Source organism: Malurus melanocephalus, unplaced genomic scaffold, assembly GCF_030028575.1.
Source record: "Malurus melanocephalus ecotype Western Australia unplaced genomic scaffold, MMel_1.1 scaffold_883, whole genome shotgun sequence".
In the NCBI taxonomy this organism is placed as follows: domain Eukaryota; kingdom Metazoa; phylum Chordata; class Aves; order Passeriformes; family Maluridae; genus Malurus; species Malurus melanocephalus.
Genome location: NW_026624115.1, coordinates 147,408 through 164,168, shown reverse-complemented (window position 1 = coordinate 164,168; position 16,761 = coordinate 147,408). Strand labels below are relative to the sequence as shown.

The window sequence follows — 16,761 nt, the reverse complement described above, 5'->3', positions numbered from 1 at the left end:
TTCTTCTAGAATGGCCTTCTGAGTTATTATGGCCTCAGAAACTTTCACTGTTTTTTGAAGTAACTACCGCAAACATACTCCTAATTTTTCAGGGCATGAAACAGCATTAAGTTCAATTTCAACATTCCCTACTCATTATTACAACTGCAATTATCAATAAATAAAAATTTAAAAGTCTTCTGTGAATAAGCATAGAAATATCTTAAACTTTCACTGATGTCACAGCATAAATAATTATGCTTCTACATTTTTCATTGCAACTACCACATTATTATTTCTGTGAAGGACTCTCCTCACCTATAAATTATGCATAAAAGGTTATCCATTTATATTTTTCTCAAGAGACTTGACATTAATGCGCATTTTACACTAACCTGTATCTCCTCTGCATCATCACTCCCCTCCTGTGTGTGACTTGGCGGATCTTCTCTGAAAAAAAATTAACAGGAAAGAAACCATTAAGCACTGGAGTTTGATTTGACCATATCCATTACATTTCCACAGCATTTCCAGCTGTTGATCTCAAAATTTTCCATAAGAAGATTAATCCTCAAAACCATGGCAGAGAAAAATCAGAGCAAGCCAATATTGAAAAGTGAAGACCAAACACTCTGGCATTAAGCCTAGGTCCCATCCTGAAAACTTTGCTTCTTTCAAATTTGTAGATCAGTTTTTGCTCTAAAACACCAAAATTGAAGCTTTTCAACACTCTATTAATGATTCTTTTCCAACTTTACTGTACTCTGACACAAACACAATTTAACCTCTTAAAAAAAACCAAAAAACCAAAAATAAACAAAAAAAAACCCAAGTTCAATTTAAATTATGGTTTGCCTCCATACTCCTTCCCCTAGTAAAAAATCATAAAACTTGAATTTCAAGTGTTGACCTGTGAATTTCTGGCTCTGAAAAGAAAATGTCCTCACACTCAATGTCCTCATCTATCCACCTAGCATACAGACAAAAGAAGATCCTATGGAAAGCGGACAGTGTAGCAAACAGGCCAAATGTACATCCCTGCCAAAAGTAAACTCTTAGACAAGTTGAGTCTCTGCAATCCCTCAATGCATTTCCATAGGGATTAAACCATCAATCCAGTTGGTGAGATCCAGAGGTCAGGTATGGGTTCACTGAAGGTTAAAAACAATCTTGGCCTTGACTACAAGATCACATTCACTTCTAGCTAAGAAAGTACAACACAAGAGAAAAAAATGGTTTCTAACAGGGATTTTAACTGCAAACAGCTTAAAAATGTAATTTAAGTCCATCATACAGCTGTCCATTACTCCACTGAAGGCAGCAAAATTGTAGAACACGGCTGTTAAGTCAAACCCTCAGTTTCAGCATTTCTGAAGGCTTATTAAAATAAACAGCTGGTGCTAAACAAATTGCACAGTTCTGTAAAAACAGGTGACAACACTACTTCTTATCCAAAATGGTTTAAAAACAATTCTAATTTTCTGGGTACCCTTTATTAAGAATTTAGAAATTAATAAAAATTAAACCCTTTCATCTTTACAAGGTGTTTAAACAGCTTCAATTTTTACATAAATTGATAGCTGATAAATCAGAGAAAGATCCATTTCATTCACAGCCTAACTGGTTGCTCTGCAAGGGGCAAACTACCAGTTAGGGAATCATGGAGTGAGGACTGATTTCTGAGTTTGATAATTAACAAGCTACATGCAGCAACCACCTCACAAGGAAACCACACAGTGAGAAAATAAAGAGCAAGGCCTGGGCTCTTACCTACTATCTCTGCTATCTATCCACCTGATCCTTCTCCATCCAAAATCTTGGCATGAGTGTACATACAGGATATTCAGTTTTGTCAGATGCATGGATTACATGTATGCAAATGATTATATAAAAATCTTAATATTCATGGAGTTCATATATAGCTTATTTTATTGAGAATTAAACTCAGGTAATGTCATTTCACCCCTGGACTGGCATGGCACAGGTCAAGCCTGTGAACTGTACCTAAGGAGATCCAAGGCACCAAACACAAACCAGTAGCTGAGCACCTCAGAGCCTGGAACATTCCACAAGGAAAGGTGGAGAAAAAATGAAAGTACTGTGTCCACTTGGTCTAGAATGAAGTGTGGATTTTAGGACCCACTTCAGGCATCAGCAAATCAAGCTGTACTAAAAACAGTCAGCCCATTCACACACTCTTACAGTACAAGGTTTACTGCAGTCACACTGGTCAAATTAAAAAACTCATTATGGACAATACAATAGGTACACACAAAATGGTGCTGTGAATGTAAAATGGCATTAATACTTGGAGGCTGGGGCGAAAACATGCTTTACCTTCCAGAAACCACGAGTGTTCCATCATCCAGCAAATATTCTTTCACATTCTCTGGCAGGGGAAGTATAACACTGGAAGAAATGTGAAAATCTCTTTAATACCTTATTATTGCTTGCTATAATAAAAACCTAGTTGAATAAAAGAATTTGGGGTTTTAATAGCACATAAGTCAAAAATCCTCTAACATTATGGAAGAAAATTCTCTTTCTCCCACCTTATCCCTCACCCAAAAGCAGTGTCCATTTACCCTCCAGGGAAGTATAGGACAAAAATTTTAGATGAAATACACAAAAATGGCCCACTCCTTCAAAGCCCTAAGAAATTTCAAGTAAAATTGTATGCAGCCTGTAAGGAGACAACATGTTGCTCCAACTAAAGGTTTACCTTATGAAATGCAAACCAAAATCTGCCTATACCATCCTAATGTTCTAACAATGCAGGACTAACGCTAAATGTACAAAAAAAAAGCCAGTGCTGAGCATTAAAAAACATAAAAGATCAAATGCTTTGATTACCAAAAGCCTGATGTCAGCACTTTTTGATCCAACAGGGCAATTATGTCGACTTTCCTGAGTTACTGGTAGTTCTTGTAACTATCTCATGACATGCAGCAGCACCTTAGAAACTACAGAATTTCCTAGGGCTACCAGAAATACACAAAAAAACCAAGTCAGCCATTTGATTTGGATACATCCAGTCACAATCGGGGTTTGTTTTTTTTTTAAGCAAGTAGGAACAGCTGTGTGGATAGAGGGATGTGGATAGTAGCAAGAGTGTGGCTATCAGCTGGCGCTCAGCACGGAGTCTCACCAGGAGAGCAGGGAGTACAGGGCTACCTGGCCTGCACCATGGCTTCCCAAAACACCTCCTCAGGGTGAAGAGACAAGACCCCAGCTCCTGGGACTGCAGCTGAGAGCTCAATCAATCCTTCACCAYCTCCACCGCAGCTCTGTCCCACACAGGTCCCATCAATCTCATCCAACCCCACCCCAATACAAGCTCATTTCCAACCCAACCCAGCCCCAGRGAATCCCAGAATGRGTMAGGYTGGAAGGGRCCACAGTGGCTSACCTCTCYAACCTCCCKGCTCAAGCAGGACCACCCCAGAGCACATGGCACAAGGTTGTGCCTAGACAGYTCTGGAATATCTCCAGTGAGGGAGACTCCACAGCCTCTCTGGACAATCCTTTCCATTGCCTGGTGACTGCCCARGACAGAAGTTCTTCCTCATGTTCAGGTGGAATTTCCTGTGCATCAGTTTCTGCCCTTTGCCACTTATCCTATTGCTGGGCACCACTGAAGAGATTCTGGATCCATCCACTTGGCAACCCACTTTAAATATTTGCATACATTAATTAGGTCCCCTCTCACTCTTCTTTCCAGTACCTGAAGGGAACTCACAGGAAAGATGGGGCAAGACTATGTACAAGAACTTGTAATAATAATTTAGAAGTAGGAATGTGTTCAAATTGAGAAGGTTAGCTTAGATAAATTAGGAAGCAATTCTTTATTGTGAAGCACAGCTTGGCAGAGAAGCTGTGGATGASCCATCSCTGGAAGTGTAMAAGGCCRGGTTAGATGGGRCTTGGATTAGTCTGGTCTAGAGGAAGGTGTCCCTGCCCATGGCAGGGGAYTGGAACCAGATGATCTTTAAGGTCCCTCCTAACCCAAACCATTCTGTGATTCTCCAGGCTGAGCAGGCCCAGTTCCCTCAGCTTTTCCRGTCCCTTAATCATCCTCGCAGCCCTGCACTGGACCCRCTCCAAGAGCACTGTGTCTCTCCTGCTCTGAGGAGCCCAGARCTGGRYACAGCGCTCCAGGCGAGCCTCACCAGGGCGGAGTGCAGGAACACGCTCACCTCCCTCGCCCCACATTCCTCCCACCTCACCCCACACCGCTCCCCTACGGCCCACACCGCYTCTCCCAGCCCCAGAGCCGCTCACCTGCGGATAGTGACAGCCTTGAAGAGCGGGTACCACACGGAGAACTGGCAATGCGCCACCTGCTCCTTCTTCATCCTCCTCCTCCTCAGCGCCGGCGGTTCCGGAAGCTCCCGCTCCGCCCGGAACCTCCCGCGCAGCTCCGAGCGCCGCCCGGCGCCATCGCGGGCGCACCGAGCGCACCGAGCGCGGCCCCGCCCCCGCCCGGCCCCGCCCCCGCCGCCTCAGCGCTGCCCGGAGCGTCCAACAGCGCTGCCATCGCTCTGCTCTAACCCGCCCCGAGCCGAGGAATCACTGAGTAACGTGTTATCCTTTTAGGTTCTGCTGTCCTTCCTGTGCCTGTGTGTCCCCTGCATGGAGCTGTTTCATRGAACCGTAGGATGTTAAGGGGTTGGAACGGACCTTAAAGATCAGCCAGTTCAATTCATCCCCTGCCTTGGGCATGGAGACCGGGTTGCTCACAGGGCTTTACCCGCCTTGGCTTTGAACACTTCGAGGTTTGGGGCATCCACAGCTCCCTGGGCAAGCTCGTCTAGTGTTTCACCATCCTCACAGTAAAGAATTTCTTCCTAATATCTAATTTCCTCTCTTTCAATTCGTACCCATTGCTCCTTGTTCTGTAGCTGCAGTTCTGATGAATAGTCCCTTCTCCAACCCCTTCAAATACTTGGGGAGCTCTGAGATCTCCTCACAACCTTCACCAATTTTCTCAGCCTATCTTTGTAGGGGAGTTGCTCCAGTCCCCTTTATCAGTTTCATGATCTTCTTTGGACTTGATCCAACAATTCCATGCCCTGTTTTGTTGGAGGCACAGAACTGTGCACAGTGCTCCAGATGGACTCTCAAAAGGGCAGAGGAGAGGGGCAGAATCTTTGCATGCATCCCTGGACCTCTTTGGCTTTCTGGCATGGGATACCACATTGTCAGCTCGTGYTCGGTTTTTCATCAACCACTATTTCATTTTGTTTCATTCCAAGTCAAGTATTAACAGAGCATTATGTGATTTTTTTAGCCCTGTAATCTGCTGTTTTGTGTGTGCCTGTGTGTCCCCTGCATCGCGTTTCCATGCGATGTTTCCTTATGTGCTCTCATATCTGCAGTTTAGGGAAGTCTCTCCCAGCCTCTCACACCTCAGCTGTTGGGAAGTTTGATAACAGCATGGACCTGCCTCTRACCCTCTTCTGCTGGTGTGAGATAATCCTTGTTGATGTTTGCTCTGCAGTTATTTGTCTATATTTTTTTTTTTTTTTGGCACTGAGCAGTTCACCCATGCTTCTAACACCATGATAAAAATGAAACATTTTCCCCTACTTTTGTCTCTCCCGTCAACTGAATTGCTAATTAATTAACTTTGTTTCTAAGAATCATAGTSCTGAAGTGCAAGTAAAGAGTTTAAACTGACCAAGTAGCTTTTAATGRTGTTTATCTTCAGCACACGTGTCTCAGAGTGGTGGTGATTAAATCKTTCATAAAATGTTGCCAGTGTGCTTTTGCACCTTTTTTATAAGAAAACCGGTATTTTGTTGGACCTCGAGTTTGCCATGGGACCCCATTGCTGAGTTTCCATTAAATCTGGTTGCTGTCGGCTGGAATGTGTTCTTGGATCAGAGAATGTTTTCTRAAAAGTGATYTAGAAAAGCTAATCCAGCTATGAAAGTGTTAATGTATAGTTCTAATATCTTGGCTTCTGTCTTGAGCTGATTCACAGACCTCAGTTGGCTTAAGATTTTAATTCCTGGGAAGGATAATTTGGAAATTGTATAATGCCTGGATGCTACCTTGAAAGGAAGCCACTCAATAAAGGAATAAGCAATGGGAATAACATTATATATTTTATAAATAGCATGGCTTTTTCAGGACAGAATTTGACCCCAGTATGAAATAAATGGAAGAAGCAGCATGATTTGCCAGCAGCACCCTGTAACGCTAGGCACAAAAACACCAGACAAAAGAGAAAACATTTACTTTTCCCCCATAATTGATAATTCRAGTGCTGTTGATTTGTGTTAAGGCAGCTGGTAAATGTGGGCACTTTGACATATTCTTAAGATCGCATTTTTAACTCTTAAAAATGTATATCCTTAGAGCTCATATAATCCTAAATCAGGTAACTAGGTTCCCAAGATGCTGTGCCAGCTGTGTTGCGTTTTTAACTCAAATGATGCAGAGGGAATTTTATGAGATAGAASAACCTTCCTGTCAGAGGGCTGCAAGACAAGGCCTGTTCTGAAAGCTGAATTGGCCTTTAGAAACCTCACATTTTAGTGTTACGTTTCAGTTGAGATAATTTTGTTTATGAACAAAAGATATTGCCACCCAGCATGAGTCATGTGAGATGCCAGAATTGGCATCGTTTAACCAAATGGTGTTTCAGCTTTCTAACAGAAGAAATTGTCACTGCTATAGAGCCAGCTGAATCTGGACAAAAGTACTGTTTTGGTGGAACTTTTAAATGTCTCTATATGTAGACTTACTGCACCCACTTGTGGAGGAGACCCAAACTACAGAGGCTGGGATAGATCAGTCYTCCCCTCACTGAGAGGTTCACCCATTTTAGATTTTAGTGATAATTCAGACCACTAAAACTGCGGGTTTTTTGTTGTTTTGTTGTTATTTTAAGTAKCAAGGTACCCTTGAATTTGTCAGAAGCAAGCAAGCAGTGTTGAAAACAGTTTCTGCCATGAGATGAGGTCCTAGTAATTTTTTTCATGTTACAACTGTGGTAATCTGAGAAAATCTGAAAAAAACTGTGGTACTTACAAGCTTGTGCAGAAGGATTAGTGTGACCAATGGAACAGAATTTCCTGTGAGGGGAGACTRAAAGAGCAAGATTTAGCCCAATCCAAAAACAACTTTAACAAGGTTGTGCTTCACTCTCTACTCCTTTGACATGTTTCTACTGACTATTCAAAAGGCCGTAATTCTTTCCAAATGTAGGAAATTAATTTGTTGTAGCTGGATATGTAAGGTTTTTTTGTTTTTAAAGGCATCACACAGAGCCTCCTTTGACCGTTTCTCCTGGACTGTGCTTCTTTTGCATATGTTTGGTGGAAAGCTCGATCTTGTACTTGAGAGTCACAGCATGAGACCATGGCTRTTGTCCAGATAAAACTCTTCAATCCTGAGAGAAGGGAGTTCCAAACACTGGAACAGCTGACTGAACTGAAGTGGAATAGAAACTGGAACTAAGCAAGTGAGGTTCCTGAACAAATACATGTAGTAGTAAGGTAGATAATAAACCTATGTAGTTTTGAAAAAGAGTTTCATTGCTTTAAGAGAATATTATAGAATATATTTTTGAAGGCACTGAATTGGGCTTAATGGGTCAGGGTTTCTTTTCAAGATTTATGTTACATAAAAACAATCTGCACACTTGACCTCTATGACCTACTTCACCCAAAAACACTTTCCTAATGCTTAAAAGCCTGCCMTGTATACAGTCTGAGGAAATAGATTCATGTAAGTTAACTTTASTCCTGCTGGTAAACAGAAATATTTAGTCCTATTGTTCCTTTTAACCACTTAGTGGAAATAAATGTCAATCCAGTATGTAAGAAAGCTGATTGTTGYTCTTTTGTGTTTCACAAATGTGTAACTAATGTTACCATAAAAGGATAAAGATGAAGTAAAAAATAGAAATGCTAATGCTGGGTGTGATAGAGAGGTCTTCACACACTTTGGTACTGTTCATTGCTGGAGACMACACAGAACCTTATTAATTCATAGTTGAAGTCATGGAAAGAATCCTTTTGACTTTATGAAAAGTTTATGACCATCAATGCTATGGATGATTAAGATGTTTAGGATCATCTCATCTTTCCTGGTGTTTAAACTGGTTTCTTTCTTTTCACTGGCTTTTGCTTATGATTCATGATGATTTTCAAGACTTMAGTATTACAACTTAATATCAGAGATGAGCTTCCTTTCCATAGGTTTCTGTGCTGAAAGCATCCTGTAGTTCCAGTGTGACACAGGGTCAGTCTCTAAGACATCATGTTTTTCTGCTGCCTGCAGTGCCTTTAGGCTGGATCTGGATGAAAGAAGTGGATAATCTCACCTTCCTGAGGATGCAGGCTGAGGCACTGAGCTGCAGATCCAGAGCCTTGCTTTGGGCATATTTTAATGAAAATACTGCCTTTTAGATGGTCTTGGGCACATCATTCCCAGCAAGAGACTGATATGCTGTGGTCACACCAGGTCCACGTACTGCATAGACTTGCAGCACACGTGTAGCTCTTTGACCTTGTTTTTTAGTAGAAGGGTTGAGTCATTTACGTTTTTATTTGTGATGTAAGGTGGAGGTACGCTCTAGTTCTGATTCCTAATAACAGACAGTTTCTACCACTGAAGTCCTCTTGGAATAAGGTTTTTTTCCCATTTTCACAGTTGGGAAATAACATGTCCCAACACTGTTGTCAGAGCATTACACCCAGATCGGAATCAAACAATTTGACTGAAATGGATGAATTTTCTGTATGTGTGTTTCACATTTGAATAGTTAAGAAAAGTGTCTTCAGCCAGCATAGCTACTTGACAGATGATAGGACTATTAAAACTATGCAAGTGAGGGATTTGACCCAAATTTCTCCTTTGAATTATTTGACTCTGAAATCATTGGGTGGAGCTGAAAACATGAATHGAACTTGCCATCACACGTCCCTGACTTTCTCCAACAAGCTATATTTGTTAATTTACAGTGCAGAAATGAACCTTTTAACTTTACACTAAAAGCAAATATTGATTTTGTTTCATATATAGCTGGACTTTGCACAGGAGGCGAAAAGCCTGACATTCCTGAAAATGGCAGCYGAGACATCCACAGAAGTTGTAAAAACAGCTAAACAATTCGTCCTTAAGGAAGAGGTACAGCATGCTTGGGTTCGACCTGTTTTGTTGTTAAATAACAATTATTTGTGTGTTTGTAAATGCAGAGTACAAAACGTTATGGAGGCTGTGTGTTTCTAGAAACTTATTCAATAGACAAAACACTTCTTCCTGATTGTCAAAGAGTTTAAAATATGTGACATTCCTCTTTACTGAAATATTTATACAAATTATCAATGAGGAGACAGAAATCTACAGKGTTGCATTATTTTAAGCTGCTTCTCTTTTTTTTCAGATTTTGCATCTGTTTCTTGTGTTGTCTTTTCAGGAGGTTTTTCAATGTTCAGAAATAATGCTGATATCTCTAAGRGACTTTGCAAATTGGTGGGTTATGAAACTGAGCAATAGTTTTCTATTTCCTTAAGATGGTAAACCACTAAGGATTGCTTTAACATTTAGGATTGTATATTTTTTATGTTTTCTGAAAGGATTTTAATTTAGGTAATTGCTGTTTGAAAGTACATCAGTAAGAAAGTAGTAAGAATAATATCAGTCCTAAGGAAAGGTTCCGGAGGTGTTTCATTCTTATTAGAGGCACTTTCATGCTAAACTGCCTATATTTGTTTCTGTTCCCTTTTAAGTGAATTCTTAAAAGTTAATCTTTGGTGTTAAGGCACATTTGGCAGTCTCTGGCTGTTGTTATAACAGAAATATGATTTCTTTTATTTGTCCTTCATGGAATGAACATTGTCTTGTAATTTATTCCAGTTTCAAGGTACAAGGAACAAAGAGATTTGTTGGATTATATTTGTGTCTTTTCTCTTGGGCACGTTTTTAATATGAATATTTCACAAACATAAAGGATTTCATTTTTGTAACCTTTTGGGATTTTCTGTTAAGAGCTGGGTTTTTTGCAGACAGCATTTTCATTTTATCTTCTTTTTTTACTTCATTTTTTTCAGTCTTTTATGGTTTTGTTTGGTTTGTTGTTTGGGGATTTTTTTGTAATGTTTCTTAGTTATTCTCTTTGAAAACAATGTACTCTTTGGCATCACTGGGAGTTTATAATTAGATCTTACATATTTTAAGCTGTTAATTGTTTTCAATTATTTTGTGGGTTTAATACAGAGAAGTATTTACCCTCTTTCTGCCAGTGGCCCTTACAGCAGAAGTGGTTCTGTAACTCTGCAGTATATGTGTGGTCTGATGCTGGAATATCTTCCATGAAAGTGGCAACTGATCATATTTCATYCTTCCTTTTTCTGGGAAGGCGCATTCAGACCATTGAAAGCAGATTTTTTTGCCYATCAAAGTACTAGACAAAGCAATAACTCTTTTTAAAACAAGTTACAATAAAAGAAGCAAACTGCTGGGCTAATAGCTAGGGATTTTTCTCTTTTAAATGAATTGCATAAAAGATGAGGAAACATCATAGGGAAAATAAACTCATTTAGCCCAGAAAAGACACTTGGCCATAGGGTTAATGCCAAACATTCACTCAGCAGCTTTCAGAATCCTAAAGGGGCAGGTATGTATCACTCTCACAGCTGCAGAAAACAGCAGTTMCACAAGGCCACGGTCTGAGATCAGGGCGAGAAAAATTTTAGGGTAATTTGGTTTTTAGTCTTGCATGCTCAGCTTTTGGGCTGTGCTCTCTGCTGAGTGGGCACTCATGAGCACCAGTGTGGTCAGAGTCTGTGCAGCCCAAAGATCATTTTGCAGCTGATACATTACCCTTGCAAAATCCTTCTTAAAAAATGAGGACTTTATAGTACGTAAAACCCCCGAATGAATTTGTCAAAACTTGGTTATAAAAGACATTAAGAAAAGTTACTGTGTTGGGGTTATTTTTTTATTCATGTTCAGGAACTTGGAGCAAATGTTTTTTTCTGTATTAGCAACAGGAATGCTGTTGCACATTCCTGCATGYATTGCAATGCTGAGATTTTGTCTTCAAAAGAATCTAAAAAAGTTGTGTTGTTTCTCCCAAACCTTTGGGACTAATATATGTATTATAATGTATTTGACAAAGATTTCTTTATTTTAGGTAATTGTAGAAAGACAATGGTTGAAGCTTGCAGAAACAACTTACACTGATCCCTTCGGTAAAACCAGGTAATTACCTCTGGGTATTCCAGATYCCCAACTGTACAGACTGGCCCCAGGCTGGAGAACATGAGCATTATAAACCCATCACTCCACACAAGATGAGAGCTACTYATTATGAGGTTCATTTAGATTTCCTGCTATTTGGAGAAAAGAATCTTACTCCAGCAGATGTACTAGCATTGGAATTGTATTTGGTTCCTAAATCCTCCTGGGCACATTGGACCCTGGATTGTGTTGCATTTCCAGTTCTTTGGAAAGATGCTACACAGAAGCAAGTTATAGCTGTGCAACTACTCTGTGACAATCACAGAGTTTATCCTGTGGCTTTTCTGGTTTTTCATTAAGGGCTCTTTTTTCACTGCTGGTGGTGCTGGATCTTGCATATTATTGACAAATTAATGTTGTCTTGTATGTTATCATATCTGTCCAATTCTTTCGTACTCTTTACTTTTGCTGTATTTATGTTGGTGTGACAACATGGCTCCCCTTAATGTGTTAGATTTTGTACTGATTGCTTTCTCTAGTGCCTTCCAGTTCATCAGCAAAGTATCCTCTTAAAATCAGCAAAATTTGATCTTTTGTGTAACTAAAATTAACTATTTTCTCTCTCCCTCCTTAARTATGCAAAAGAAAAGTATGCTATAAATATTTTATAGTGACAGTGTATGACAAAGCCTGCCTAAGGCCAGCTGCCTCTTACAACACCTCACTGTGTTAYGGTACATTTTGCTTTAAATTAAAGTAGCAAGGGTAGAAGATGATTTYTGTATTAATTTATTCTGTTCTCTATTTAAACAGAACTTGGGAAACTGTAAAGCGTACTGGCAACAAAAAGGGAGTTACAGCTGATGGTAAGAATTAGTAGCTTTTTCTATTTGTATTTTTTTTTCCTKTGAAAGTCCTTCTGATAAGCTAACAATGCAGATTTAGAGCTGATCTGTTCCTGAATGAATGAGGATAGCTTGGCAGAGCTTGCTATACCTCTGAGCTAATRAAATGTTAATTTAAATGGTGAAGAATCAGAACCTTGCTGGTAGGAGGTGCTTTCCCAAGAACATTGTGTTCACTTTAAAATGATGGAGCATTTCCAAAGACATTGGGGTGGTCTGATACAGGGTAGCTCACAGACCGGTGATTGGGTCTGCTGTTAGGGGCCAGGAACAAGGTTCTCTTTGGGACATGATTTAGACATGCCAAGAGTGTAGCAGAGATTTCCATACAGAGGCTTTCAAACAGTCTCTGTACCAAGAAGCCCTTCTCTGGATATTCCAGAGCTGAGTCTCAGTCTTGCTTGGTATGTGTGCCTTTCATTTGCTGGGAGTTTTGAAGATCTCTCACCAAGCATGGTATGAAGATCTTAAATTCATCGTTTAGGATTATGGAGCAGACATCTCAACATTTAATGCTTAGAGGAGCAGTGTGTGGTCTCCTTTCCAGATTTGGCACTAAAATCTCACTTTCTGCTACACTCATATTCCATGTTCTTGTGTCTCCCCTCACTGGTGTAGGTGTAGCAGTGATAGCAGTGCTMCAGAGAACTCTGCACTACGACTGCATTGTCCTGGTGAAACAGTTCAGGCCYCCAATCAATGGCTACTGCTTGGAATTTCCTGCAGGTAAGTGACTGACACATTGGGATGACTCACATATGGTTCAGTGTATTTAGATGTGCTTGGAGTGTCAATCTTAACAAAATAGTTCTAGATGGAAAACTGTGCTGAGCTCTGTGTGCTATTCCAAAATAGGAATATTTGATAATGAAAAAAACAAAATAGCTTGTTTTAGCAGATTGGAGAAAATTCCCACTACTTCTCTTAAGAGTCAAAGCATTTGGCTTCTTTCCCTCATGAGAATATTAATGCTATTTTTTGGGAAAGCAGCATGATTCTGTAGATAATCAGTTAAGGATGTCGGCAGAAGCATAATGAATCCAGGGACTGGAATCTTTCCTAAAGATTAGAGAGGATGTTTCCCCTCTTCCATAAAGCTTGATTAGGTYTCAGGATGGTTATTGCAGTTAAGTGGGAGGCTTTTAATTTTTCTTGTGTATTATGTATCTCCCAGGCCTCATTGAGGAAAACGAGTCAGCAGAAAGCGCTGCACTTCGAGAGCTGAARGAAGAAACTGGGTACAAGGGGGAAGTCATTGAATGTACTCCAGGTCTTTGCTTTTTTTTTATTTTTTTTCCCCATCAAAGCTTATTCCATCTTGATGGCTTAAAATGCTCTAAACCAAAGGGAAAATCCAAGCAGCAAAGCCTACACAGATTAGCAGAGCATCTCATGGCTGTAAAAGTGAAACTTTGCTCCTTGATGTGAATTAGATGCTGAACTTCTGTTAAACATACAGATCTGAAGTTTGATGTCAGTAGGGAGAAAATAGCTATTAATTAAGATCCTATACACAAACCCCAATTATTCAAGATTTAGTATAAAGGTCTAAACCGCTGGACTTCTGTGAACAGAATCTGTGAACTTAGGAAAAAATAGCTGCAGGATGCAGAGGTCACCCTTCTGTCAGMTGTGGGGAGGTGACAGTACTTGGGTTCTCCAGAAGGAAAGAAGAAAGGAGAGAATAATTGGAGTAAATTTAGATATCCTTTGGAACGTGATTKTTGYCAATCCCATGCTTYCTACATAAGATAAAATGAAGGTGAMAGGAAGATCATTAACTCAAGAAGGTAGAAAGGTGAGGCAACTTTGATTGATAGGATTTCAAGGAAATACTATTGCAGTTGTCTCTATACTTGTCTCTCAGTTATTGGGTACAACTGCATGCTACGGATTGGGAGGGGCTGGAGACAGGGGATTGCAAAATTAGACTCCAATAGACTGAGGAAATTTATAAGGGATAGTTTACAGTAAATCTGTAGTTTATGGAATGGAAAGTAAATTTGGCTGTGAAAACAAGTCTTACCAGGGATCTGTAAGAGTTGAGTTACAGAAACATTACTTCTAAGAACATGCGAAAACAAAGCTTTTGCTATTCTTGCAGCATGAATGTCTGCCAATAYATTTCTGTGAAAGCTTTTGTTAAAATGTCACAGTGCCTCTCTCTTGGTTTGAAAAATGAACCTCTCCATGTGCTTGTTGGCAGCTCTGTGCTTGGACCCAGGTATGTCAAACAGCACAACACACATCGTGAGCGTCATCATTAACGGAGATGAGGCTGAGAATACGAGACCTAAGCAAAACCTTGGTGAGTTTTGTACCATTTATTTGAAAATTTTGAGAAGATAACAAAAGAATGAGCTTAAAACAATTAACCCCACCACTGCATCTCATGTGTCCTAGCTGATTTGGATGCTGCACCTCCTTCCAATCATGTCCTGCAGCCTCAATAAGCAGAGTGTGTCTCTGCTGAATCAATGGGGTAGCCCAGATGCAAAGTGTCAGCTGTTGGCACATTCAGAATAAAACATTGCAGTGCCAAATTTCACTGAGGGCCATAAGCACTTGTGAACCTAGATATTGCTCAGTTGTAGCTTCACTCTGGAATTAAAGTGAAACTCACAGTCAGTCAGCTGTCAAATGCTTTTTAATTGTAAACTCTGGTGTATTTCAGTCCTTTAACTTACCTTTTTTTTTCACTTGTAGATGATGGAGGTATGTAACGTGACTRTGTTTCCATTGACAATAAGGTCAAGCCTGATCTTCGTATGGCAAGTTTTACTTAGCAAAAGTCAGTTAAAACTGGTTTTTATTTGTGCTTGGGTAATCTCCTGACCCTAATCAAATGTGCCTGAAGTTGACTTTGGCCTAGATGCAAATTCCTGTAGGGCATTATTGCATCAATTATCTTTCCAAGTATTGCACCTATAGCACCAGTATCTCAGGAAATACAAATTACTGAACCCTCAACAAGCTGTAAGTCAAACCCCAAAGACWTGTAATTCAGAGAGACAGGGGAGGTGTAGGCCAATATAAGTTCATCATCATGAACAAACCTTTTGTCTTTGTGCAGATTGGGTCTTGAAATGCATCTCCAATACATTCCTGTACCAGGAGAAGCCAAACGAAAGTCCCCTTCAACAGTGCATTTTCCATTCTCAAAATGCAGGTTTCTCCTTTTAGGATTCTTATCCTTCATAGCTGTCAAGCTACTTTTTCTCCAACTGTTTCCCAGGTTCTTTCTGCCAAACCTGTTGTTTAATGAACCAAGTCACTGCCTTCCCCCATTTCATTGACCTTTTTTTGATATATGAGGGCTCACGACTTTTGGATGGTGATGAGCATCAAGTCATTTTCATTCCCCTTCTATGCAAGAAACAGGACACAGAGGTAAATTTCTCTACTGTTCACTAATTTAAGGGTGTGTAAATCTTTTTCTTCTCTCCTAGAATTTGTGGAAGTTGTTTCACTTCCAAAGAAYGACCTACTGCAAAGAATTGATGGTAAGAGCTTTCTGACATATTATGACATATTATGCACTAACGTGAGTTTCAAGAATCACTTCTCAGGGCTCCCTGTGGTATTTCTCATGCTAGAATAGTGTATGTTAAGGAAAAAGCCATGAGAGATCTGGCCAGGTATAAGAGTTAGCGATAGCAGTAGGTGTTTGCAGTGTCTGGAATGCTAGACATTTTTTTAGCCAAGGACTTACATTTCTCTACAGGTGAGGCTTTAGCAACATCTCATCATTTTTTTTATTTTGTTTTCAGAACTGGTAGCAGAGGAACATCTGGCAGTAGATGCCAGGGTTTATACTTACGCATTGGCTCTGAAGCGTGCAGCAGAAAAACCGCTCCAAGTTCCTTTTATGAAGTTCTAGAGATGGACAAGGAGAAATATAGTCCAAAGCTGCCCAAGCTGGATGGCTTAGAAGTACAACTTTTTTTGTAATCAAGATCCTTTGCTTTACTTGTAGAGCAAAAAAAATGTGTTTGTAGGAATGATTATGATGTTTTTATTTGAATTATGTAACTGACAARAAGCATTTCTTCTAACTGTTCCGTCTATCAAGCCTTGACAGAAAAAGCATAATAAAAGTACTGTTTAATTTTCAGAATTGCTCGTTTCTCACTAGATTCCTCTCTGGACTTAAAATTCAGTATAGGAAAGATGCCTAGGTAACCATGGTTGGTGTTGTACCACCACTTTGTGTTCCAAAGGAGGCAGATAGCAGAAGAACAAACGCAGGTCTCTCTTGCTCATACAGCACTTGAACAATTCAAAACACCTGAAGARGGGAGAGCTCATAGTGCCTCATGATGAGCCACAGAGGGGGCAGCACTGATCTTTTCTCTGTGGTGACCAGTGACAGGACCTGAGGAAAAGGCCTCAAGCTGAGCCAGGGRCAGTTTAGATTGGATATCAGGAAAAGGTTTTTCACCCAGAGGGTTGTTGGGCACTGAAACAGGCTYCCCAGGGAAGGGGTCACAGCACCAAGCCTGACAGATTCTGGAAGTGTTTGACAACACACTCAGGCACATGGTATGACTCTTGGGGTGTCCTGTGCAGGGCCAGCAGTGGGMCTCAAGTCTTGTGGGTCCCTTGCCAACTCAAAAATCATAGMATGTTAGAATATCCTATTGAGCAGTAATTTTCTGTGACAGGAGCASTGACAGCAGCA

General features: G+C 40.2%; 1 protein-coding gene across 5 annotated transcripts; it reads left to right on the top strand.

Moving 5' to 3' along the window:
* Window positions 1-4,465: 4,465 nt before the first annotated feature.
* Window positions 4,466-16,191, top strand: NUDT5 (nudix hydrolase 5). 5 transcript variants are annotated; one of them, XM_057385869.1, is made up of 9 exons: window positions 9,020-9,120; window positions 11,129-11,196; window positions 11,989-12,041; window positions 12,699-12,806; window positions 13,255-13,350; window positions 14,287-14,388; window positions 14,787-14,795; window positions 15,530-15,583; window positions 15,851-16,191. In XM_057385869.1, exons 1-9 carry the CDS (start codon window positions 9,058-9,060, stop codon window positions 15,958-15,960), a joined length of 663 nt encoding a protein of 220 aa, XP_057241852.1. In that variant the 5' UTR covers window positions 9,020-9,057; the 3' UTR covers window positions 15,961-16,191. The 5 variants fall into 5 exon arrangements, with proteins under 5 accessions (XP_057241849.1, XP_057241850.1, XP_057241848.1 ...); XM_057385866.1 differs by lacking the exon at window positions 15,851-16,191 and adding exons at window positions 4,466-4,555; window positions 7,244-7,450 and having other exon boundaries at window positions 9,016-9,120; window positions 14,287-15,544; XM_057385867.1 differs by lacking the exon at window positions 15,851-16,191 and adding exons at window positions 4,466-4,555; window positions 7,244-7,484 and having other exon boundaries at window positions 9,016-9,120; window positions 14,287-15,544.
* Window positions 16,192-16,761: the final 570 nt, after the last annotated feature.